Here is a 27,084-nt window from a genome sequence, read left to right as displayed (position 1 = left end):
GGGTAAAAAAAAAGATCTGCTTTTTTGTTCTACTTGCTGTTCGCTTCGTAAAAATTCATTGCTCAGTGCCTCCATTGTAATTTTTTATCTAATACTACTAGTATCTGAGAATTCTTTGAGTCTCATGCTCAGATATTCTACACAGGAACTGTGAGCAGAGATGGAGTTTATTCTACTGTGGAAAAGTAGAAAACCTCCCCATCCTCTACTCCTGTCATCTATTCTACAGCTACTCTACGTTTACTACTATTTTAAGTCCCTTTTTCTCATCCATACGCCCACCATTTGGTTAAACACAAAAAAAGCTTTGTTTGATCAATAATTTACACAGATAATCAGTAAAAATCAAAATTACAATGTACAAGATGCTTGTCAAAATAAAACCTGATGTGTTTATCAGTCTAAAACTAAAACCAGTAAAACCAGTCATCCACCAGAAAGGTCTTCTATGCAAATTCACATCCGAGACCCGACGCTGTAACACTGACTGACTGGTTCAGGCCAACAGGAACGATCAGAATAACAAGCTTCCCCACAAAACCAGAAGAGTCGCACAGAAAATGACCAGCGATCAATAACTTCACATTGGATATAAATTATACAAATTCAAATTTCTGAAGCAATATGTTAAGACTTTAGTTAAAGAAACTATCTAATACTACCTATCGCTTTGTCTTACAACATACTGTTTTTCTAACTTACAGAAAAAATGATTTTTTTTAAAATTCATAACAGATTTACTGCATGTACACTGCTTTTTATGGTCAAATGTTTGTCTCTCCACAATTCTGTCAAATTATATGAAAATTATATAATATATTATGGAACTTAGTGTAATGCTTCCCAGTTTCTGATCAACCATTTACAATAAAACGTTTAATTAAATATTGGTTAATTGCCATTTCTCTTTTGCTAATTAAACCAAATGTCTGCCACTGTTTTTACCTCTCTGTTTGCCAGATTACTCATTAAGTTAAGTTTCTCATTAAATATTATTTCAAACCGATTTATGAAAATGTGAGAAATCACATCGTTCCATGTGTGTTTTTGATTTATCTTGTTGACTGCTTTATGTAACAGATTGTCTGAACACCTCTCAGAAATATTTATTTTCTCAATCCAGCAGCCCTTTATGAATAATATATATATATATATATATATTCATTCCTCGTCAAAGATAAACATGGCTTAGCTTTAGCTTTTAAATACTTCCTAATGTAAAATACGTGACCACCATAACATTTCTGCCCTCTAATTACAGTATAGCATCATGAAATTAGTTGATAATAATTCACTTTCCCCTCAGAACTCTGGGAAATGTAGTTTAGTTTATCAGAAATGCATCGCAGAGATGTATTGTAGAAATTTCCAGTCTTTGTATGTCATTGTTTTATGTCACAGTTTGTTACAAAATAGAAATTATTTCCAGTTTTGTAAAATCTCATTTTTACACTTATTCTGTTTTTCAGCGAGGTTGTTTTACAGTTATAGCGCCTGATGTATTCATCTTAAATTTGCTTTTATTAACTACAGTGTTGTTATGTGTTGTGTGCATGTTACTCCTTCACCCCTGAGTAGTTGAGGCTGTGAGAGGCCGATGTGTGTCTGTGTGTATTTTTTTGTGTGTGCGCGTTAAGCTTGTAACTGAGTCTTTGTGTGCGTCACTCTGTGTTGTTGACGCTGTAGGGCGGCGGAGGGTCCAGGCTGTGTTCAGAGGTGGGAGTCGGGGTCCCTGGGAGTCCAGAGGAGGGGGTCGGCGAGGCTGGGGGCTCCTCCGAGTCAGAGTTCTCCAACGAGAGGTCGTCGACCAGCGCTCGGCGTCCACGCATCGCCAGGGGCAACGGAGCACGCCTGCACAAGAAGAGAGACGGCGTTACAGTATGTCCTGAAGAGGAACCAGCTGAGTGCATTTCTCTGAAAAACTTCCGTATTGGTTCAAATATCTACGACTTGATTATGAGTCCACACACACACGATTTTGGAAAATGACCTTTGGAAGATACAAAGCACTTTTTAAGCTACTCCTGTTTTTTCCTGGCATCCTGTTAGTCCAAGGGGGAGCAGGATTAAAGCAGGATGTGAATTCAACATGTGTGCAGTTCATCAAATGGGCACATACTTGCACACAGTAATAATGATGGGAGCTGTTTTGACTTTATTTTTTACTCATCAGGAAGTCAGCTCAACCATTTTCCAGAGACATCAGAAACACCTGAAGGTTAAACGCAGCTGGCTCAACACTTTTAGGGCTGATTAACTATATGAGGGGGAAATATATTATGATATAATATTGTCTTGTATTGAGTCCAAATCTCTAGATCTGCCATTTACTTAGTTAAAAGTAAGGCTGCTTCTCACAATTATATCCCCCTACGATTCTTTTTCTCAATTAACTGATAAATTGTTCAGTCTAAAAAGTAAAAAATGTAATAGTTAATTGCTGATAATAAGTTCAAAGTAACGTTTTTTCAAACGGCTTGTTTTGTCCAACTAAAAGATGATCAATTCAAAAACATATAAAACAAAGAATGCAGCAACTTTGGTATTTAAAAAGCTGGAAACAGAAAATGTCTGCTTGCATTTTTCATTGCTAAATTATTTAAATGGTTTTAATTACTAATTGATTGTTGTCGTTCCAAATCAATTAAACAGCTGATTGTTCAGGTGCTATTAGTTCTTAAGCGAATAGAAGAATAAAAATGGAATAATACAGAACACAGATGAAATGCTCAAAAAAAGTAAACAATAAAAAAGCCTCCACCCTTCCACACACACACACACACCAACAATAAAAATATGACACACACATTGACCTACTGCTCTGCCTTCCATTCAGGGATGCTGAGTGTTGGTGTGACGGACACAGATGGACAGTTTGTCAGTGTTAGATGGACACAAACGGATGCAACAAAAGAGCACAACAAAACAAATCATATTGAGTTAATGGGGGGGGGTTAAAAACAAACAAAACAACAAATAATGATAATTAAGGCACAGAAAATATGTGCACACACCCACACCGCCCACATTCAGTCACACGCGGTTACCTGAGCTGGCTGCGGAGAGTGGCGATCTCTCTTGCCATGATCTGACTGCTGTCGGTGAGCTCCTCCAGCTCTCTCTGCAGCTTCCTCTTTTGGGCGTTGGAGCGAGAGTTGTCCTCCTCCACCTCCTCCAGCTGCCTCTTCAGCTGCTTCAGGCGGACCATGGATTTATCCAGCTAGAAGGAGGACCGGGGGAGAATAAGAGGAAAGTTAGAGGGGAAGAGAAGGAAAAGGACAGAGCGTATTGCCGAGGTCAGGGTGAGACAGGAGATCGGAGGAAAGAGGGGAACAAGAAGAGAAGGGGATGGATATATAAAAAGAGAGATTAGTCTGGGAACAGGAGGACTGATAAGGATCAGGAGTCAGATTAAACCTGGCAGATTATCACCGATGATGTTTTGGTAGGGGAGTGTGTGTCTCCGCTGTGGATGATGGATTAATTCATCGGAGTGGAATACGCTCTAGCTTCCCAATGAACACACAGATGCCGGGCTGGGATTAGGATTAGGCTGGACTGAGCCGGATAAATCACTCATTTTAGGATGATTTTTCAACACTCTCTTTGTGCCCTCGGTCACAATTAGAGCAGCGTTCTTAGCTGACCTGACCACCATTAAATTATTATTTAAATGGTGCATCTCTGGCTATACTACTCTGTGTATCCTCTTGAGGATAATGTTAATTTTCTTACCTGTTCTCTGTACTGGTCTGCGTGTCGTCTCTCGTCTTCTGCCTGCATCATCACCTCCTTCAGTTTCTTCTCAGTCTTTCGCATCAGTTTGTTGGCAATGGCTCTTTCCCTGAGAGATGGAAATGTTCAATTTAAGATACCTGTTGCACCAAGCAATTCAAGACATATATAAAACATTTTTGTTTCGGCCACCGTAGCTCTCCTACACGCCTGGCACACAAATTTCTGTACGTTGCAATCAAGAAAACCCTTTGTTAGTTGGCACCAAATCCCACACAATGTACCTTTAAGTGTGGCACATTTAATTTAAAGTGTTCATATATAATATTTGTTTTAAAATTATGTTCACGTTTTGGTTTGTGTGGGGCCCAAAAAAGCTGTAATAGACAAAGAGTGGCCTTAAATCACTCTCCCCCATTATGATGTTATTTCAATTTTAGGTACATGTAAAACATGACAGATTTTTATTTATATTTTATAGATTTTTATTTGTCGAATTATAGGTACTGCATGAGTAATATAAATACTATTTATTTTGAAAATTAAGAATTAATATAGAGTGAACTTTAATGTATAAAATGTGCACTCTGGTGTAAAATCCCTCATTGTTATTTTTCAAATATTATTCTCTTTTCAAGTCACTTCTAAAAAAAGAAAAGAAATATAAAGTAAAAAAAAAAATTTCTCTCACTGTCTCTCCTGTTCCAGTAGCTCCTCCATCGAATCGATCTTGGCCTCCAGGGCAGCGACGCTGAGCCTGTGTTTGCCCCTCACTGCTCCCTCCATCTCCCCCAGTCGGGTCTTCAGATCCTTGTTCTGTCTCTCCAGCTGCTCCCGAGCTGCCTCTGCCTTCTGGGCCAAAGTCCTCTCTCCCTGCAGCTGCACGGTCAGAGTCTCCATCTGGAATGTGAACAGAGCAGCATGAGGATGCTTACATGCCACACATGCCATGTCATGAGTTGTCCTATACAGTGTGTGTGTGTGTGTGTGTGTGTGTGTGTAGGTAAATCTACTGTACCTGTAGAGCAGTCTTCCTTTGTCTTTCCGCAAGCAGTTCAGAGTTACTCTGCTCCTCCTCCAGCTCCTCCTCCAGCTGACTGACTCGTGCGTCCAACCTCCTCTTCTCGTCGAACAGTACGTTCCTGGACAGACATTACACTTTAGTAAAACCAACACAAGTCCATTTACCAACCAACAATAGTAAAGTAAAGGAATACTAACTTCCCAGAGCTGCTGTTCATCATCTCATCAGCCATCTCGTCTCTCTCCTGCTGAGCCTGTCTCTTCTGCCTGTCTGATACAGCAAGCTCCTACACAGACAAATGAAGGCCCACAGGGTTTTAAAGTCACTCAGAAATCAAACACCATACTAAAAGCTTTATGTCTTAATATTTATTTTGGGTTTGACTTAAACACACGCACCTCCGTGAACTGCAGGACGTCCGCTTCCAGAGTTTGGATCTTCTTTTCGTTTTCTTTCGACTGTACGATCACCTCATCCCGAGACAACCTGCTTTCATCTAGCTCGCGCAGAACTTCCTTCATTTGAGCCTGTGACAAATAAAGACTTCTTTAGAATGCAGGCCATTGACAAAAACAGAAAATCAATGTTTATGTGGGGGGAAAATGTCTTTACCTGCAGCCTGCGTAGCTGCTTCACAGCCTCCTCTTTTCCGCGGCCGGTTGACTCCACCTGGGCCTCGGCTTCCTGCAGTTCAGCTTCCAGCTGCTTCTTGGTCGACACAGCCGCAGACCGCTGACTCCTCTCCTCCTCGAGCTGGATCTCCAGCTCCTTCACCTGGTATAGGAAGGAGGATAAGAATGTTTTGCCTGATTTTGGAGAGAGAAGAACAGCAACAACACATTTTCCCCTCTCTCCTCCTCTCTCTACCTGTTTGCTGAGCGCCCTCCTCTTCTCCTCTCCCTTCTCCTCGCTGGTGCTTATCTCCCTCTCAAATTGAGCCTTGAGCGCCTGCAGGGTGACCTCCAGCCTCAGCCTAGAGTTCTCCGCCTCCGTCAGCTCCTCCTCCAGCTCCTGCGTCTGAACCCGCAGGTTCTGGGCTTCTGCTTCTAAGCTCCTGCGGCTGCGTTCCAGCTCATGGACCTGATTCGGGGGCAGATAATAGGCGGTGACTCACTGAGGACCGAGACAGAGAACGGACAAAGGAGTCCCAAGAGGAAGATTCTTACGCTCTTGCCGACGTCGTCCTGCTGGTTTACAAGCTGTTCCATTTCCAGACGGAGCTGCTTGTTGGCCCTCTCAAGCTCTTCCCTCTGATCCTGGGCCTCCTGCACACACAAACACAAGAACATTAATCACCGCAATCGCAGATACATAACTAAAATGATTCTACTGTCTGCTCTCAAATCAGTTTACCTGCAGGGCTCGAGAAAGAGCCAGATGTCTTGTCTCCTTCTCTCGGCTGTCTGCTTCTGCTCTGTCCCTTTCCTCTGCCAGCCGAGCGCTCACAGCCTTCTCCTCTGCCAGACACTGAAGGGGTGACGGAGACAAAGTTAGAGGTCTAGGGAAGGAAATATTTTTGCAGAGTGTGCATGGCAGCAATCCGATGATGCTCTGACCTGGTCAAACTTCTTCTGCCTCTTCTCCAGGGCAGTGCAGTTCTGTCTCTCTCTCTGCAGGGCAAGTGTCATGTCCTCTATCTCTTCCCTCAGCCGCTCCCTCTGCCTCTCAACCCGATCCTTCTCCTCCTCCTTCTGTCGCTCCCTCTGGACAGCGCTGTCAAGCTCTCTCTGGAGTTTCCTGCGGGTCTCCTCTCCGACTTCAACGGCAGTGTTCACCTCTTCTGACTGCTTACGAAGCTCTGCCAGCTGAAGCAGAGAGGGGTTGATAATTCATGATAAACAAATAACCATCAGTTTTACATCTTTGAATATTGTGAAGGACTAAGTGGTGAATGTCAAAGAAATGAAGCAATTCAAGAGTTAAACAAAAACTCCGTCGGTCTCTTACCTGCTGGGTAAGAGTCTGGATCTGCCGGGTCAACTCTTTTGCCCTCTCCTCCTCCTCCTCCAGTCTTTCCATTAGTCCGTTCTTCTCCTCCTCCAGCGATCGCACCCTCGAGCCCAGAGCCATCTTTTGACGAGTTTCATCCTGCAGCAGTTCCTGAGTGAGAAGAAAAGACAAGAGTGTCAACCAAAGCCCGGTGACAAGCCTGTGCATAGGCTTTTGAGAAGAAGTTAAAAAAGTCTCTCAAGTGTTAAAACGTCACACCTGCATCAACCCTGGTGTCTGTGTGTGTTTCATTTTGTTACCTTTGTATCGATCAACTGGCTCTCCAGGCTGCTGACCTCTTTAGTGAGCCGAAGGGTTTTGGTGTCAGAGGAGGACACATTGGTGGACAGAGTCTCAATTTCACACTGAAAAATCCAAAAAGTTGTGATAAAGGTAAATTTACCAGAACAAATACAAGAGCATCTCTTCACTGCAGAACTAGAGAATGATTTTGTGACTTTCAAAACATACAAAGCAACACCTATTTAAACAAACACAAATTTCACAACTAAAATATATATTTAAGGTTTAATATCAGTGTGTTTGTATCCATTTGCACCTGCAGTTTGTGCACTCGCTCTTCTTTATCCTCCCGCTCTCTGTCAGCCTGAGCCAGTCGGGCGCTGAGCTCCTGCAGCTGACCCTCGGCCCTCTTGCGGCCTCTCTCGCTCTCCGTGCGGCTCGCTTGTAGGCTCTTGAGCTCGGAGCCCAAATTCTGCCTCTCTTCCTCCAGCATTGCTTTGGCCTTCTCCAGGGACTGACGTGCCTGTAAGAGAACATGGACGGTACCTGATGAGCTACATGTATACGTATGCATGTGTGTTTTGAATATATGTGTGTGTGTGTGTGTGTTCCTCTTACTCTCTTGCTATTGTCCAGCTGTTCCTGGAGGCCGTCTATAGCAGCGCTGTGTTTGACTCTGAGTTCTGATAGCTGGGACTCGTGGTGGCGAGTCTCTTCTTCAACACACCGCTGGAGATCGTTTAACTCGGATTCCCGACGAGACCTGCGTAGACGGAAGAGGCAGGAGGTCAAAGAGGTCTAATTCTTGCCTTTTTGATAATACTCTCAATTTCAATGCAGTCCTGACAACAGAAAAACAAAAACTGAACTATCAAAGCCAAATTTATGATAATTCATGTATGCATCCTTAACCTTAGCTCCTGCTGGGCAGCTGTGGTGTCCAGCGTGTCCTCCAGCTCAGTTCTCAGAGCCTCCAGCTCCTCCCCAAGGTCTCGTCTCTGTTTCTCCGCCCTTTCCCTCATCCCTCGTTCATTCTCCACTTCCTCTTTCAGCTCAGACACCTGTGACATGGCCTCCCTCAGCGCCCTCTGAGCTTCGGCACGACGTGCTCCTTCTTCCTCCAACCTGACAGAAACAGCGAAAGACAAAGGTGAGTTAAGGGAGGGGTGTAGTGTGAAAGACCAACGACAAGCCTTTATTTGTGTTATTGCGTCTAGTATATGTCGTCTTGTGTCTCACCGTCCCTGCAGGGTGGTGATTTCCTTCTCTTTCTGAGCCAGACTGCCCCTCAGCTCAGCAGACAGCATGCCCAGGTCTGACAGCTGCTCCTGGGCCTCCACCGAGTCGTTCTCCATCCTCCTTCTCCACTTCTCCTGCTCCAAGCGTCCCTGCTCCTCACGCTTAAGGCGCTCTGCACACAGTTATGGAAGCAAGGTATTATAGATTGCAATATTTAAACTGTACTAACATTGAAACAAAGTTGGATAACAAGGATACCAGTCTCGAGTCAAATAGTAATGAATTATGACACTGAATAACCATGGTGGGAGGTTGATTTGTTAGGTGCTAAAATGTAATATATCTCTTGTTTTGGCTAAAATTATGGCAGTAATCATTTTAAATAAAAAGTATTTCAATTGTAAAGAAAAAAAAAAAAAAAAGACACAAAATACTAAAAGTTTCCACATAACATCAGCCTTTCTTCTACATTAATTTGACTCATTAATTTTAATCCAATCATAGCATGCAGCAGGGAACAGTACACCTGCTGGTTGCCTGTGAAATGACATTATGACAGTTACCCTCTAGGTCAGCAATGACGGCCTCCTGTTTGTTTTTGAGTTTGTTCAGACTTTTGGTTTTCTCCTCTTCCTCCGTAAGATGATCCGTCACATCGCTCAGACGCTCATCCAGCTGTTTCTTCTCCTGCTCAGACAAAAATATCGACATTGTATTGGATCACGGAACATGTGAAAATATGTACACTATACAATGATGCACAAAACAAACTCCCAGATGACACAAGATGAAAAAGTAATAATGTGATGCCCACCTTGCTGAGTCGGTCTCTCTGCTCCACTGCAGTCAGCAAGTCGGTTTCCAGACTTTTCACTTTGGTCTCCAAGGTAACCTTCTCCAGCAGGAGGCGCTGTCGGGAACCTTCCTCCTCCTCTAACTGCTCCTCCAGGTCCTGACAAGGAGAGGAAACGATTTAAGTACCAGGGAATGGAAAAAGCCACAAATTAACTTCAATTTTCATGTAACGTTACAGATTTTCTTTTTTTTTTATGAATAAAGCAAATCTGTCAGATCATTAAGATGAGTCAGTCATTATTAGTTTTTGTTTACATATTAGAGTTCACTTCTTTTTTCTTAATCTCCTCACCTGGATATTCTGCTGCATCCTCTTCTTCTCATTGGTCAACTGCACACCTCTCTCCTCCTCTTCCTCCAATCGACTCTCCAGCTCACCCAGCACCTCCTCCAGCTCCTGTTTCCGACTGGCCAACCTTGCCCTCATCTCCTCTGCCTCCGCAAACAGCTCTGCCTCCGCCTGCAGCTGGTCAGCCAGCACCGACTTCTCCTCTATCAGCTAGAAGTTGACAAAGAGAGGATGAGGAGGAGTGGTGAGCAACGCACTGATTCATAGCAGGTGGATTTCACTGGGGGTGGACAGGATGCAGAACAAGATGGAGGTTTATTACCTGAGCATGCTTCTTATCCAGGTCTGTGTAATCTTGCTCCACTCGGGTGAGATTGTCCTTGGCCTTCTGGAGCTCGGTCTCCCTAACCTGGATCTCCTCGTCTTGGCGGGTCACTTGCAGCAGTGGCTTCACCTGGTTGGTACAGAACGAGGATAAGAGGTCAATATGAGGGACGTCCCCGTTCCTGCAAAGGTTTTGATTTTATGGCCTGGATCCAGCTTTATTTATTTTTCTTTCCCCTATCAAGGCCCAAAAGTCATTGTTTCAATTGCAGGTTTCCACTACAGAATACACTTCAGCTCTCTATAGTTCATCATTAATTTTTTTGTGAGCTGGGATGTGAGATATTTTCCTTCCTGCAACAGCTATTAATTATATCCATCTTTCTACATTTTTTATGTCACACTACAGCACAACTTTTAAAACATTGCTAGTTTGATTTACTAGTACAAAGAAACAAAATAAAAGTTTGAATGTGTTTGTTGTATATTTTACATCTTTTTTGTTATATAGTTTTATGCTCAGTACCTTGGTGAACAGCCGCCACCACTGCCAGTTCCTGAGTTTGAGGTAAGCAGCACAGTTCCTCTGCATCACCCTCAGAGCGCTCAGCTGCTGCTGCTTCTTCAGGAAGGATCTGAGAAGTAAAAGAAATACCACAATAAATAAACAAAAACACATATGTGAGCGCAGGTAATCTCTGAAATGATTCAAGGCGGAGGAATGTCCTTTCGGACACAGAAACTACAGAACTAAAAAAGATGTCAGGTATGAGCTCTTTTTCCAAAACCAAACAAAATTTTTAAATGACTACAATTATATCTGTAGGCATTTGACAGTGTCATTAATCAACATCAACAAGTTAATGATTACATTATTTTTTATTTAATGGTATCACAAGATATTTAGTTGTCAAGCAAAAAAGAAAATGACAAAGAAGTTTTATTGGTCAAGGATATCGCTAAGGACACTTAGTTGGGACATTTAGGACACTTAGTTTTACTTTGCATTTTAATGTTTTTAATGCATTATGTAAAGCACTCTGAATTGCCTTTGTGCATTACATGTGCTATTCAAATAAACCTTCCTTTAATTAGTTAGCCACCATTGTGAAAATATAACTTTATTATTTATGTCTTTTACAGGCCAAATAGCTGTCATTGCTGTTGCTATTCCTGAGTAACTGATAGGGGCTGACAAAAGATTAAATATTAACTCTCCTTAAAGAGTGAAATACAAAACTGTGTCCTAAACAGCAGCAAGTGAGTGCTCCTTATAGAGAAACACGGTCCATGTGAGAGGTTTGTCTTCTCCTATCCCTTTACTTTCAATAGAAATAATGGAACGTTGACTGACTGATGACTGAAGTTCAATCAAGTAAATGTATGTGTAACAAACGTTTAAAAGTGACTACAGGAACATTAATACCGTATCTATTATACCTCTCTCTCTCTCAGTTAATGTTTTATCTTAGTAATGCTCTTACTTGCGAGCGAGATAGCCTCTGGAGGCGCTCTGGAAGCGTATGATGGTGTCGGTGATCTTTAGGTCTCTTTCTTCTTCCAGATGAGCCAGGACTCCAGCTCTGAAGAAGACTTTACTCTGACCCACCCTGAACAGGTTAAGATCTAGTTCCAAAGCTCTGATCTGAACGAGGAAACAGTGGTTGGAGATTAACACCATTTGAATCATTTAAACAGTCTGTTGAATTCTTCAACTGAAAGTTTTCTCACCATGAGTTCTGATGCCTGTTTGCCATCCATGAAGGTGCGAGGAATAGCGTTCGGAGTCAGGATCTCGTATCTGGAGCACAAATGAGATTTTGAAAGTGTGAGTATTTGAGCAAGAGGCACAAGACTGAGAATGTGTTAAAAGGATCATTAGCAGGAGGAAAGTGCTTGATGAAGCATTTTGTGTGTGTGGGTGTCTGGTCAGTCTATTCTGAGATACAAAAATACAGTCCAACACAAACACACAAACACACACCTCTGTCTGAACTCCTGGAATGGGATGCGGTTAGGGAAGCCTTGTCTGCAGATACGGATCCCCTCCAGAACTCCATTACACCTCAGTTGGTCCAAAACCAGATTGGGGGACAGCTTACCGGCCTGAAGACATGCAGACAAGTGAAAGTAAAGAGTGAAAAGAATTTAAAGTTGGATTCAGATATTTCTCCAGCTTTCTAGTCTTCTTTGATTTAACACGGTGTCCACATGACTATCCAGTCCCCCCGTCTTACCCTCTTCTCATGGTTGGGGATGATGCAGCGGAGGAAGTTGGGGTTAGTGTTCCGCAGCGTGGCCATTAGCTTCGTGAGCGACTCCTTGTAAAGCTGACCAACGGTCCTGAACATTCCCTTCTTTGTCTTCAGCCCTGACGCTCCGAACGTGACCGGCCCGCTGTTCTCTCCTGTGGACACCTGGTCCAGACCCACAATCCTGTCCACTGGACCAAAACATGGAGCAAGGCCTCAGTTTCAGCAGCAATTATCAGTTAAGTGGAATGAAAAGAGTGTTTGCCAGATTTGGCATTATGATGTCTGTGTGAAGGCCACACTAATGCCATGGGGTATTATGATTTCACAACTGCTTACACATCTGCTATCAAATATCTTGAAAGATGATATCAGATGGTAGACAATGGAGGAGTTCATTAGAGATGCAATAATATGGTTTCAAAGCCAATACCAACAGAATATATTTTCCCATCAATATCAACCAGTAAGTTACACATACACAGTCTTAGTACAGTGCAGGTGACTAACAAGATGTCTAGCTGAACCTGTTATTAAAGTTTTAAAATATTCAAGTTTTAAACATGTCACGACAGGCATGCCGGTTTGTCAGTCTATCATTTAAAACAAAACTAGAGTAAGATGATTAATTATGTTCCTGGTTTGACAGTTGCGTAACTTTTTTTTTAATACATTTTTTATATTATTAATACAATAAGACCAATACTGTGGTTGCTATTTAAATGTAAGTATTGAATGCCAACATGTTGCATCTCCAGAGCTCCTTCAGGATCACATTTCTGTCTGGCTGGTTTTCATGAAACCACTCCAGTGGCAGTTGATTGTGGCATTGTGCAACACAACTCTCATGTGATCCTGAATGGGTTTTTTTTTTATGACTAATAATGAGCATGCTGCTACCTGGACACTTTCGAAATTCTACACAACTATGGTGGATTACTGCTTTATAAATGAGAAATCTACACCACACAAGCACAGCACTGTCTCTAAAAGCAAAAACTTGGTGAAAGAGAAAAGAGAGAACAACTGAGCAAACAGCACAGTGACAATATGATAATCAGACAACATATGACAGCTCATGACACTACAGCACAAATGTAAACTAAAATGGCACACTACAATCAAACGACGGGCAGACAGAATACAAAGGAGTAATGTAAGCAGAGGTGGGAGTGAGGAATGCGAGTGTGACACACAGAGGAGGAGAAAAACCTACTTTCCGTGCCATTAGCCTGTAGTGTGGCATACGAGTCAAAGAAGTACACACGAGGAAGAGTTTGAATATCTGATGCAGGAAGAAGGAAGGAAGGAAGGAAGGAAGGAACAGGGAGAAAAGAAAAAAGGGTAGGAAAGATGGAGCCAAGGCGAGCACCGATTTAGTGGAGAATGAAGAGAAAAGAACAGAAGGAAAAAAAAAAAGATAAGAGCAAGTGGACACAGGAGAGAAGGAGAGATGAACAGAAAATGAGAGACAGCAGAGAGATAGAATAGTTGCATGATGAAAGAAAGATAAATAAATTTAAATTAGTACTTTATGCACCAGAAAGCTTAATTATTTATACTTGACAAGCTTGAAAAAAAATACAGGGCATACAAATATTCCGTCTTTCAGTTAAAAGTACAATTTAAAAAAAATGCTGTACACGTATCAAGTCTACACATTAAAGGTTTAATGTACATGTGGGTGAAAGAACGTGATATTGAATCAGTCTCACCCTCCTTCCAAAGCTCTGTGACAAAATTATCAGACGACTGGTGAAGAAGAGAAGCCACGTTGTCGTTCAGAGGATCCATGTTCTTCACTAACCAATCATGTGCCTTGTAGTCCACCTGAGATACATTACAGGAGGGGGGACATTTTTAGTCATTGACTTTGAATGGTAAAGATGGAAGACACCAAAAGATGTTAGGAAATGATGGGATACCTTGCCAGCATAGTGAATGATGGCGAAGTCTGCTTCCCCGCGTGGCTGCTTTGGTTTGAAGAATTTTGGATGGCTGCCTTGTTCAGCAGACACTTTCTCCACAAATGAGCGGTCTGTTGCCCGTGGGAACCAACACTCTTCATCCAACAGGGCCAGAACACCAGGTGGCTGGTTCTAACAGAGACAAGGGAAAACAACAACATTTGTTGTGAGTTAAATGGCATTCTTTATAATTCAAGACGACAAGGAATCAAAGCAGAGTGTGTGCCTGACTGTTTTCATTTATTTATATTATTTTATTCACTTTCACTTCTTCATGTGTGGGTGTGGTGAAATGGTGAGGTTCTATGGGCCACAGGTTTGATCTGCAACCTGAACTTTATCATGCTAACGTCACATAATCACAAAACAAAGCACACTACATATATGGTAAGTAAATACGGACTAAAAGCGTATTATTATATTCTAATCATTTAACAAGTACTAATGTGTGATCCTTTAAAGAAACAGCATTCGTGTTTTTGTGTGTACGTACTGGTCTCTCGATGAGGTCAATGCAGGGCTGCAAGTCAAGGCCAAAGTCGATGAAGTTCCACTCAATGCCCTCCCGCTGGTACTCCTCCTGCTCCAAGATGAACATGGTGTGGTTGAAGAGCTGCTGCAGCTTTTCGTTTGTGTAGTTGATACACAGCTGCTCAAAGGAGTTCAGCTGCAGGGATTTAGGAAAGCAAACAAAGACTCAAACTACAGAACAACATGAACACGCTTGTATGGCTAACATTTGTTAAGACATCACACTGGTGACAACCCACAACTTTACATGCTTACCAAACCTAATACTAACTGTATGCTATCTTCAAAAAAGTAAGAACAAAGGAAAATGCTCAGGCACGCGTTAAAAAAAGAAATATCACTCATAGGTTGCACTATCATTCCTCCTGTTAAAATGGTGTAAATAACCTATTTAAAAAACACACACGCACACGCACACACACACACACACACACAATCATTACGCGAACAAACCTGGAAGATCTCAAATCCAGCGATATCAAGGATGCCTATAAAGGAGGCTCCCTGTCTCTGACGTCGGTCCAGAGCTCTGTTGATCCTGTGGACCAGCCACCTGAACAGACGCTCATATGTGGCCTTAGCCAGGGCCTCCACAGCAAAGTCAGCCTAGAGGAAGAAGGATACACAGTTAGATGCACTCCACAGGGAAACATGTCTGTTCATCATGATGAGCACAAACGTCTATGAACATACCTGTTCTTTCGTCTGGGCCTTCTGCACATACTCTCGACCCACTTTGATTCTAGGTGTGAGGATGGCCCGAGTGAACTCCAGCACGTTGATGCCCAGCAGATGGCACACTTTCTGAGCAGCTGTGTTGTCAGGCATCGAGGCCTGGTCATGATTCTTCTCCTTCATGAAGGAAATGTTTCCAAACTGGAGCACAGCAGAGATCACTTTAAGCATGGCTGAGGAAGAGATGAGACAGGGAGAGGAAGGTGATTTATAGCAAAGATCAAATGATAGAACGCAAACTACTTTCTCTTTTTTCTCTTACAGAGCGACTCCTCCGGGTTGAAGCCCATTATAGCCATGGAGTCCATGGTCTGGGTGAAGTTCTCTGAATCGCTCTGACCAGGAACATGGATGGCGCCTCCACTGAGAAAGCGGTACTCATCAGCAGTTCCTAAGAGCAGGTCCGCTAGGGATGGGAATAAAAGAAAAACAAAAAGGTGAAACAGAGAGATCAATTTAATTAGGAATTATTACAACTAAGAACATTTTTCACCTGAATAGAATACAGTTTGTTCTGTAGTAGAACAATATTTAATTATCACACTTTGGTCGACTATTGTACTTTAACTTACCTTTTGTCTCGTCTGAAGTACCACACAACAACTGGTAAAAGATGTGGAACGTCCTTTCATCTTTGGCCTGACGGGTGGCCCGGGACTTTTCAAGGAGGTCTGGATTTATATGGTCATGGACATTCACATGTAGTATATGTGTAAACCTTTAAAACATGCAATTCATTTTGCACATTTTTTAAATGAACACCCCTTAAAGCGAGTACTCAATAAACCAGTTTCATAAATCCCCTTCGGCTATCAAAAATAAGCAGAGTGTAACAATAAATTGATAAAAGCTTCTTTCTTCGTGAGCAAGAGTGTATTCATATGTCAAAAGGATACAGGTTTCGATGTTGGCACCAACAATGTACCCCGCCACATCAAAATTAATGCGTATGAATTTACCCTGAATAAGAAGAAAAAGTGGTTTTATGTTTCAGTTGTTTTCTATATGAAATTATCAAATTGAGGATCCTGTTGATAGATTCAGAAGGTAAAAACATTATCCATTTGTATAATGTATCTCGCCTGCTCTTACAAATCTAGAGGAGTTGTCATTCTTGACAGTCTTTGCGTTGCCGAAGGCCTCCAGTATGGGGTTGGCCTGCAGCAGCTGTCTCTCCAGCTCGCCCTGAGACACACAGGAGACGTCAGATCAGATTTAACAGCTCAACAAAAAAACTTCCATAGGGCCTATCTGCTAAAATGCACCATCTAGTTCTGCTGTCTTTGGAGTTCCTACTGATATGTTATGTAAAACAGAAAAGGTGTGACTCATCCTTGAAGAGCAGTGACACAAAATGGTGCATTTTAGGGCCCAAAATAGCATAAGCAAACCCGCACCATCCCCAGACACAGAAACAAATGATTCTCAACATCAACAAATGTAATGGGCCCTCATTAGTTTAACAATCAATAATAAGGGCATTGATAAGGGAGCGTATTGCTTCTAAGAAAGAAAAAGAAAAACGGATCAGTATCGTGTTATAACAAGATGATTTTTACATTATTACAATATAAACGTATTACATTACAACATAAAGCATTTTTATGTTATAACAAGTTCAGTAGTAGTATTTTATATTGATGAGAGAAAAAGGTCATTGTTATGACGTGAAAAATATCTTGTTATAACAATAAACATTTCACATTATAATGTTGTACTTTTTCTTTTTTCTGGCATGGCAGCAATACGCTTCAATCTTGTTTTACGTTTAACTCATTCAAATTGAATCTGCTACATTAATAAAATGCAATCTCTAGTAAATCAACTAACAATAGTCAGTTGAGAACCACTGTTGTAGAAAAAAAACAGCAGAGGGAAGCTACAGATTTAAATGCTAACCACATACTGCTAGCTGCAATGCATGACTGCAGCTGTTGCATTGCCAGTGCAGCTTCTGTTGATGCAGCATCAGCACAGCAGCAGCCAGAGTGGAGAGTTACTGTAGCTACAGGAGGTGCTTGTACTGTAAACACTGTCCAGGAATGCAGACAAGCCATCCCCATATGCAGATACATACACACACATGGGAAGCACTTTTTTTAGTGCACACTGCACATGTGAACAAACCCATGTGTATATATGTGAACACTTGTTCACTTGCAACATACTCAAATAGATGGCTGCGGCAATGCAGCCACACCCACTCCCACACCCAAATCTGCATTCATTCTACATACACACATACTGTACAGCTCATGAGATTAAAACCCCCTCTACAGCAGAAATGCATGTAAAAACCTGTGGCATATACAAGTCACTGGGAAGGGGAAGCCAACCATCAGCAGAAAAAAAGGCCAGCACTATGCATGGACGAAATGATTCTCATTAAGTAGCAAGAGAATCATTTCAGCTCTGGTAAATATTCTACATGGAAAGTTTCTACAAACATCCAACAAAATAAACCCCAAGTTGTCTTATATAATACTTTCATACTCACATATTGCATACTCTGACGAATTGGGGGGGATGAAGTTTTAGGAGGGAGGAGAAAGGGTGGATGGGTGAACATATGGATGGGATAAACAAACAAACAAAAAAAGACAAATAAGACAACAATAACAACAACAACAACAACAACAAATAAAGGAATACAAACAAGCAAAATCAAATTTACTGTACAAGGCCTGACTATTAAGAGGAACCACATCAGCACTGAAGTTAAAGTTTAAGGCTACTCTGTTGGTTAGTCTGTATCTTTGTGGAGTTCATTAAGCAGGAAATAGGAAGGGGACAAAAGCAAAGGACAGGACAACAGGACAGAGTTTACTCACCCTGTTCCCCAAAGAACTGCCTCTTGTTAAGGACTTAGAGCCGTCCATCTTAGCAGAGAAAGGGGCAATGCAGAAAGAAGAGAAAGAGGGGATTAAATGTAGCTTCCTGCAGCCTCATCCTTCATCATACATCTTTTCCTTATCTTTTATCCATTTCTCCTAAACGCTCCTTCACCACTTCTTCACCATCTTTCCTGTTATTCCTCACCCCTTCATTCTTAATGTTCCTAGAGGGATCATCTTCTTAAGTTGTTTTTCCATCTGCTCTATTTATTTTTTTACTTTGGTGGTGTTTCTAATATGACATACCTGTGCAGCTTCCTTGTTCCTACCAAGAGTGCCACCCTTATGGGAAGAGGCAACATGAGCCAAATACTGGATGACTTTCTTAGTGTTCTCCGTTTTCCCAGCTCCAGACTCGCCTCTGGAACACACAAACACAAATGGTCTCAATTATGAACTCTGTATATACACACATATATATATATATATCCATGAGATAGATAGAGATATATATATATAAGCTTTTTAGAAAGAAAGAACACACAGGAACAAGGACCAAACACTCATTCATTACACCAATAAATATAGAGCCCATGCAGTGCATTCAAAGCCACAGGTCCAAACAGAAAGCAGGTGTGGAGGATACAGACTGTGTCAGTAATGTTGCTTTTGGAGAAGAACGAAGGAGAACGGAGTAAAAATAGCAGCTGTAAAAGATCTAAAAGAAGCAGACGCCTCGTCCCAAATACACTGATTCAAGAAGAGCCTAAAGTGGGATCCTTGACAATGACAGGAAGAGTCTGACAGGAAGACATGATGACAGGGAGACGGATGGCTAGCCCTGGGGCAAGCAGGTAGGTAGACAAACCGTGGGTACAAACAGACAGGGGGATGCATTCACATTACAGGCATGACGTTTTGCTAAGATGTTATTTTTATGGCCTGATTCTTTAAATCTATGTTCGACAGTGGCCCATAACGGACATCAGTTTGAACATTGATACGTCCTGCATTTGCCAATTTTCATTAAAAAACAACTAATGTGCTATTAGCTGCATAGAGACGAATGAGAGAAGCAGACTGTGGAGTGGGAAAAAGTCTGATCTATGTTACATTTGAATACAAATATTATTTATTATTTGATCCACTTATATCTGCTTTAAATATGAATACGTTACAATAACATGCATGTGTGCATGAAGGCACCAATACACACAAATGACACATATACACAAGAAAGCTGACCAGACACATAAACACAAACAATCCAACAGAGTCAGAACGTCTGAATGTGACCCATTCAGAGATTGTCCTAACAGCATTCACAGTCAGACACACTGGCGGCCTACAGAAAGCTACTCACGTGCAGAGGATCGCCTGGTCTTCTCTGTCTGTAAGAGAAAAAAACTATGTGAGGACAACTGAGTGACATATAGAAGAGATGAGTGTTAAACATGTGGTCTAATACACGGCTGACAAGACAGCAAAGTCAACTCAGTCATCCCAACTATTTGAAAGTCTGCGCATGTTGACATTTGATACCTTGAAATAATACACAGGCCGCTAAACCACACGCCACTGGTAGTCAATGGGTAAACATTGTTTGCAACATTACTTGTATCATTTAAGATTCCCACACATTCAGTGTATAATTGGTACTGGTCCTACAGGTTCAGCAACTGTGGTAACACACCTACAAACTACCCTGAGGGGGGGGAGGTGGCAAATACACAGACACAGAGCCTCATCTGGCATGTTCTATTATCTCAGGGAGAAACCCTGAGGCAGAGACGGTGCTCGGAATCTTAACTGCTTTTTAGCTTTCTCATGAGCTCACCGTGACATGTAGGGACTAAAAAATGTCAGTTATGCATTGTTAAAATATGTGCTTACTATCATCCCAAGGACAAATATATTACATCAACGTATCTGTGGGAGTGCCACACCTAGAAATCTCTGCTGTGAAAAATAACATCTTGCCTATTTGTTTTTACTCTTAAGGCTTTTGAGAACAGCCACGAGTCAAGAATATACCACACCTTCAAATAACGCTCATCGTGTAGCTTAGCGATCAAAGATCACAGAGGTATCACGTTTCAGGCTAGCTGAGCTGATAGCAGATTTCTAGGTTAGCTGTAGTGTCAGAGTTAGTCAGGAGTCAGAGGTCGCAGATAGTGTTGGGTACCTTGTAGCATGCTGCGATAGGCGGCCTCTGATATGGCGTAGATGTGGGGGGGCATCTCGTGGCGTTTTTTGCCCCGGTACATCTCCACGATGGCTTCTGTGTAGATGGGAAGGTTCTTGTAAGGATTCACCACCACGCAGAACAGCCCTGAATATGTCTGGGGAAAAAACACAGAGAACAGAGAGGTTTACATTGACCTTATCCTCACAGTGCAGTCCATGGAGCCTTTTATCGGTCCAGTCAGAATAAATTTGCTTTAATGTTTGATAACATTCTGTTTTTGACAGAACTCTCTCTTTTCACTTGCTCAATCACTTGAGTGAAGTGGTTTGTGCTCGATTCAAGGCGACTGTCAATAACTGTGGGTGTCTTACAGGAGGAGCATTTTCTTATTAAACTACTGTTTCAGTAGGAAAGTACAGCAGTAAACCAAGCATGAAGCGCTCAATACAACTCTACTTGATTCAATATATTACGCAAGACAGCATCAATTTTCCTGATTACCTTTACTTACTTATTGCGCAACAGGGAAACATTATCTGAACATCCAGGGAATTGTAAATTAAACTGATTTCAGACAAGCAGACTGCTGCTTCATACATACCACCAATCACATTAAAACATACTTACATATCATAATGTAAATGATTTATAATCTAATCAAACAGTCTCAAATTGCAAAAAAACAGACTCCTGCACCACAGAGCCCACATCCATAAATGTGCAGATTTTTGTGGGTTTATAAATGTGAGTTCATTCAGAAATTAACATTTCACTCATGTAAATGCAACCAGTGATTATATTTCCTACACAGCATTACTCAGCTGTTAGTGACATCGATGTTCTCATAATGGATTCCAACTGTGGTGAAAGTCATGATGAGACATAAACCACTCATCTCATCATATTGTAACACACCTCTCAAAGCTATTCCAACAATCTATCCCTGCTCCTCCCTTAATCTTTACTGTCAGCATGATCTACCGTCAGTCATCCACATTAAAAGGCAGATCAACTATATTTAATTGTCTATGTAATATTCCACTTTACTATGCTTCCTGGGTATGTCAATTATCATTGGATTACATTACTATAACTTCCATTCCTATCAACCATATCCTAATCGTATCTCTTTTTTGCACTCTCCTCCCCCTTTACTGCAAGAGAAACTGGAGATGCCTCCAACTGCCACCACACACAAACATCTTTGTAAACTGACTCCTCACCTCTCTCACATCCCATATCGGTTACACAGGAGATGCCAGAGGAGCCGAAGCATGCATGTACTGTACAAGAATGATTAAATGTGCACACAAACATGCATGTATGTGAACATGTGCTCTTGCGTGAGAACCGTGTCCACAGGTTCTTTATTAGTTGTATGCTGTGAATGCGTTCAACCTCGTGAATAAATTGTTTTATGGACTCACATAGATCAAGCCAGAGTAGTATCTCTCTCTCAGGTTGTGCAGCACCGAGGCTTCGTTGAGGCAGGTTAGGTCGGCCATGTCCTCCACTTTGCTGAAGCGTGGGGGGTTCATCCGCTGCACCTCCTCCCTGGACAGAGTCACCTTCCTTTGGCTATCTGTGAGCTCAACCTCCACCTCATCGCCACGCTCCTCCCGAATACTGGCCGACTGGGGTTAGAAGAAGAGAGATATTAAACAAAGGCAGTATGGGAGATGAAGGAAGACAGCGTTTCTGTTCAATGTGAAACTCAAATAGCAGGGAATTCAAACTTGCTTTAGTGAGGTAAAACACCACAGTGAACATAATGTCTGCATGCATCGTTGTCAAAGTGACAATTTTACAATCAGGGGCTAAACAACATGCTGTCAGGAAATACATTCCAGAATAATAAATAAATAAAAATCAATCTTTTGAAGGGGTTATCGAGAATTTTATATTTTTTTGCATTGCCTGAGATCCTCTCAGACTCCTTAAATCTTGGATTTAGCATCTTCCTTTGATGCACCAACAAGGGAGAGTTTCGTCATTCAGTCATTTATTAGATTGTAATTAAACGGACCAAACTTCTACTAAAAAACTACTACTACTACTACTACACTTTTTATATGTAGGTACTAAAACTCAAAATACGACCCAGCTGACCTGCATATAAAATGAAGCAAACTTCAACATATTTGTGAAAATGTTTGACAGAATCTCTGCCAGAGAGCTTTGGAGTAAGAGCAGTCATTGTATCTGACAGCAGACAAGAATAGGTGGTGACAGAGAAGAGGACCTCTCTTGTCCTGCTGTTGGTCTCATGCTTGTTGGACAGGAAGTAGTAAACTCGGATTTTTACCAGGTCACAGGACTCTGATCTGCCACACTTTATTCTCTCTACTTGACATGCACAGCACACAAAATATATGCTTGTTTGTGTTTGCGCGTGTGTGGGTGTATATTAGTCACAGATTGAACTGCATGCTCAGAATATTAAAAGTGTGCGTCTCTCTCTCTCTCTCTGTCTGTGTGTGTTATACTGTATGAATTTGTATATTCGGTTATGAGTGTGTGCATTTGTCCTAGAGAGCCATTCTCAGATCATGAGTGTAAAATGAAGTCAGTGGCCTGGGCCTCCTTCACATTTGGAGGCTGAAGGAGAGTATTGTTCTATTCATAGAGCTTACTGTGAAACCAGTGCAGAAGAGAGGAAGCTTCAGATAGGACATCAAATTCATATGTCACATCCTACAATATGCACCAATGAAAACTCCTAATGTGCATTACACAAGTACCAACGCAATGTGGAACAAACAAATAATACCACATGGGCCTTGTGATAGTCATTAGGCCTAAATGTGTTAGAGAGCATCACAAGGCATATTAAGGACTCTAAAGCGGTTAACATAGAGTATTGTTATGGGAATAGAAACCTCATCATTTATGGTAACAGACGCATACAAAACGCTCACACGCCCTGTACTTCTCTGCCTCACATATTTGACACACCTTCAATAGTAGACACGTACTTTGAGCTAATTATTTACCACAGGCTTATACTAAGATAGTAGGAAACGGGAAAACAAGTTGTAAAGATAAATTATATTTAGCCCTAAAATTCAACATTAATTTAAGTTTAATCTTTTTACATCCAATATGATGTTAATTTGATGTTCGTGCTTGTTGGAAAAACAAAAAACATAAAGTCATCCATTTCCCTCAGTATCGGCCTTACCTCAAAGCCATGCTTCTCTGACGGCACCCACACCAGCCTTTTAGCGGCCCAGTCTGCCTGGCTGGCTGCGGTGAACGTAGGGTTGGAGGTGGGCGACCCTGGCGGCATCGACCCCGACGCCAGGAAGTGGGTGACATCATTGACACCGCCCCCCGTTGGCTTGGACATGGCTCGTTCTACTGGCACTGGAAAGAATGGGAGACCAAAAAAAGATTAACAATAAAAAGTGAGCCTGTGTTGAGACAAAAAAATTCCGTCACATGACTATTGGTTTGGTGGGGGGGCTAAAAACTGGAGCACATAAGATGAAATGAAGGACTGTCGGACAGTGACACTGATGTGATCTGTGTCAAGAAGACACACACACACACACACACACACACACACACACTACATGTGCACCCAAACATAACGAAAGAGCAGTGGAAACACGCAAGTAGAATGCAGGCCATATCCATCTCAGAGTGGGTCAGGAATGGCCTCATTGAAAGACAGCAAATCAAAGGAGAAGACGGGAGGAAGGAAGACAGAGAGATCAGTGGGTGGAGAGGTGGAGGGTGGAGGAAGAGCGAGATTCATCAATTGACTGAGTAAACTGACATGACAGTGAGAGGGGGAGGGATGGCAAGGAAGAGGGAAAAAGGGTGGGAGAGCAGTGAGGAGAGAGGACGAGATGGACTGAATCTATTGTTAAATGAGTGAAAATGAAGCATGCTTCTACTGCAGGACACTCAGTAGAGATAAAACTCTAGAGAAGGCCCCACTGAGAACTAGTGGACACAGTGGATCCAGCATCCTGTGAAAGAGGAGGTGACAGTAGCTAGCAGTGGCTGCTACTCTGACACATAAAGGCAACCTTTAGTCAGAGTGACTGTAGTGCTAGACAGGGTGTTTCTAGATTTGCTCTGACAACTAAGAAATATTGTTCAGCAGGGATTTCGTGAGAGTGGAGGAGAACTTTTGACTCTAAAACTTTCCTTTGAGGCTAGTAGGAGTAACAGCTCCTTCCTATCTCCAGGCCATGGTCAAGCACTACACCCCCGCCCGACCACTTCGCTCTGCTGCCTCGGGGCGATTGGTTGCCCCGTCGCTCAGAGGTCCCTGCGGCCGATCGACCCGGTCACAGCTTTTTTCTGTCCTGGCCCCTCAGTGGTGGAATGAACTCCCCACTGACGTCAGGACAGCAGAGTCGCTGCCCATCTTTCGGCGCAGGCTGAAAACTCACCTCTTCAAGAAGTACTACCCTGAGCCTTCCTCGTAGCACTTATTGTATTCGTATCAGTTCGTTGCACTTATTGTATTTGTATTAGTTTGTTGCACTTATTGTTTTCGTAGTAATTTGCTTCTGCACTATACTTTTGCTCTGGTTTATGCTTTTAGATGCTTGTTTAAGAAAGGAGATGCACTTATGACTTCTGGTGACTAGTAGTTCTCTTGAATACTTATGTTGAATACACTTATTGTAAGACGCTTTGGATAAAAGCGTCTGCTAAATGACTGTAATGTAATGTAATGTAATGTAACATTGTTTCTGATGGGCTAATTGCTGCTTAACCCATGATGGCACATAGTGACCATTTAATGGTAACTGCCATCCATGCACAGTACACACAGCATTAGCAATGGCTCAACATATCAGATTTTCTAACCCTGAAAAAAAATTGCAGCTTGTCAAATCTGAATTATTATATTCCTTTTTTTTTTATGAATGTAAATATCTTTATGTTTTAAACTTGCAGTCATTTTAAGATATCGGCACTGACCCTTAGAACTTGTGTTGGGGATTTGTTGCTGACTTTCCAAACAACAAACAATCAATCAAGGAAATAATCAGTAGATGAATCAATAATCAATGTTATTAACTGATGTGATGTCAGCACAAAGCTATGGTCATTTATGTAGAGTTTGGCGACATGAAGAAAATCAAACATCACAATATTTTTGACCAAATACCTCAAAATTGAAATTGCAACGATATTGTAGGGTTGACCTCGGGTGCTTTTACTAAATATTTACTCTTTGAGATTTTTAATAAAGTGGATATGAAGTGGGTAAAGGCTAGTAATAGAACAGCTGGAACAGTCTGGTAAGTTCAGAAAGTAACATCACTTTACTGTAATACAACCTTTTAAAACCAGGAAAAGAAACAAAACAAACACATATGCCATTTTACAATATCCAAAACGCCAACTAGTCTGATATCACAATATCAAAAAGATATTAATATAATGCCCAGCCAGAAATTAATGAACCGAACAGTCTAATTAATGGTCTAATTACATATGAACTACAGTTTTCTAGGAGACCAGGAAGACAGTTATATGGAATCTGAAGACCTGAATTTTATGTGGCAGCCAAAATAGACATGCAACTTAAAAAATTAACCCTTTAAGCAGTCTCACGTGAACTCGGTGATTCTTTACGATTGTTGGTGGATTCATTTGCTGTTTGATGAGCTGGCTGGTGAAATGTCAACTTCAAAATAATGTGCAACCACAATTATTGCGGTGATCAAAATGAGGCTTTTTGTGGAGGAATGATGTGACACAAGGTCCTCTCCATTAAACTCAGGGGATGAGAAAGTCAACTTTGATCAGACAGGTAGGCTATTGTGCCGGCCTGTTAAATACTAGGCGTTTCCACGCCTCTGCAGGTATGTCATCTGGCTTGATTCCTGCTATGTGTCTCAGTCTCAGTTTTTTCCATTCTGCCTGTTCATGACAGGACCCGGTCCTCAACACTACCTTAACCATACCTGTTACTCCAATACGACTCTGGGTGTGGTTACGCATTGACAAAAGAGCCACCACCCAGCTACCCAGTATGGGAAATATGTGTGTTAACTCAGTGGTATAAAACAGTTGTGCATCTGTTCATAAGGCTGGCGTTACTCTAGATTTAACTTTTTGTCAACAAATCTCTTAAAAAGACCAAAATCAACAATGTGTTAGTCAAAAATTTCAATAATTTTCGACTTCTGTGGAACTCAATCCCCAGCCCACTTTTTCCTAAGGCATTAAGAAACTGGTTACAAATATGTGGTTTTGTGGCCTATGGTTTACTACACCAGTATTGCACCATAGTTTTTAGCAAATGGGACCTAAACAGGAGTTAATGGTGCATTTGTTGGGGACTATTTCAGCAAATCAATTCCGTACAGCAGGGATAATTTACCTCACAAGGACAAGATATAAGGGTTTATAATACTATAAATACTATTCCAAAATCAGCTATAACTGGAATCATTAAAGGGGACTTTGCATGCCAACACATAAGCTGCAGTGTAGGATGCTGCTGACTCCCATATATACCATTAATTCCCCTATTCTCACACACACACACACACACACAGGTTGTCGCAGTACAGCCTGGACTGACCAGCAAACTCGTCCTGCAGCAGCTGGAGTTGCCAAAATCTGACTGCTCCCCTCCATAGCAACAGCAAGCAGCAGCCCACAGACAATACCTTCAGAGTCTGTACTGAGGTCATTCAATGCGGGGGGTGTGTGTGTGTGTCTATCTATGTGTGTGTGTGTGTCTATCTATCTATCTATCTATCTATCTATCTATCTATCTATCTATCTATCTATCTGTGTGTGTGTGTGTGTGTGTGTGTGTGTGTGTGTGTGTGTGTGTGTGTGTGTGTGTGTGTGTGATTAATATGTGGGTTCCTGGGCGTGATTGTGCGTTTGTCAAAC

The 27,084-nt window shown here is 41.8% G+C and overlaps 1 protein-coding gene across 1 annotated transcript; it reads right to left on the bottom strand.

The window, feature by feature from the left end:
* Positions 1–1,496: 1,496 nt before the first annotated feature.
* On the bottom strand, positions 1,497–23,554 carry myh14 (myosin, heavy chain 14, non-muscle). The gene is made up of 44 exons (XM_054621268.1): positions 23,387–23,554; positions 21,633–21,839; positions 20,203–20,359; positions 19,381–19,408; positions 18,324–18,438; positions 18,015–18,062; positions 17,681–17,692; positions 16,276–16,368; positions 16,080–16,143; positions 15,756–15,854; positions 15,446–15,589; positions 15,142–15,356; positions 14,902–15,054; positions 14,411–14,584; positions 13,876–14,049; positions 13,666–13,780; positions 11,936–12,141; positions 11,683–11,804; positions 11,430–11,499; positions 11,183–11,343; positions 10,225–10,333; positions 9,697–9,828; positions 9,378–9,584; positions 9,045–9,182; positions 8,794–8,917; positions 8,231–8,402; positions 7,904–8,116; positions 7,610–7,754; positions 7,308–7,514; positions 7,009–7,113; positions 6,707–6,859; positions 6,316–6,564; positions 6,113–6,226; positions 5,926–6,024; positions 5,627–5,839; positions 5,372–5,533; positions 5,158–5,286; positions 4,957–5,045; positions 4,754–4,877; positions 4,427–4,635; positions 3,736–3,844; positions 3,048–3,220; positions 2,818–2,841; positions 1,497–1,851 (listed from the first exon to the last, which is right to left on the bottom strand). Exons 1-44 carry the CDS (start codon positions 23,552–23,554, stop codon positions 1,662–1,664), a joined length of 6,114 nt encoding a protein of 2,037 aa, XP_054477243.1. The 3' UTR covers positions 1,497–1,661.
* Between the last annotated feature and the right edge of the window lie 3,530 nt (positions 23,555–27,084).

Source organism: Anoplopoma fimbria, chromosome 20, assembly GCF_027596085.1.
Source record: "Anoplopoma fimbria isolate UVic2021 breed Golden Eagle Sablefish chromosome 20, Afim_UVic_2022, whole genome shotgun sequence".
NCBI classification, from domain to species: domain Eukaryota; kingdom Metazoa; phylum Chordata; class Actinopteri; order Perciformes; family Anoplopomatidae; genus Anoplopoma; species Anoplopoma fimbria.
The sequence above is the reverse complement of the archived record's forward strand: the minus strand, read 5'-3'. Positions and strand labels throughout refer to the sequence as shown.

Bases quoted from the DNA above. Each gene is read 5' to 3' on its own strand.
- myh14 (XM_054621268.1), bottom strand. From the start codon at position 23,554: ATGTCCAAGCCAACGGGGGGCGGTGTCAATGATGTCACCCACTTCCTG. The intron at 6,565-6,706 runs GTAAGAGACCGA...TCTCTGCTTCAG, and splicing joins TCCAGACTCTTACCCAGCAG to CTGGCAGAGCTTCGTAAGCA. The intron at 1,852-2,817 runs GTAGGTCAATGT...CTTCTTGTGCAG, and splicing joins CCTGAATGGAAGGCAGAGCA to GCGTGCTCCGTTGCCCCTGG.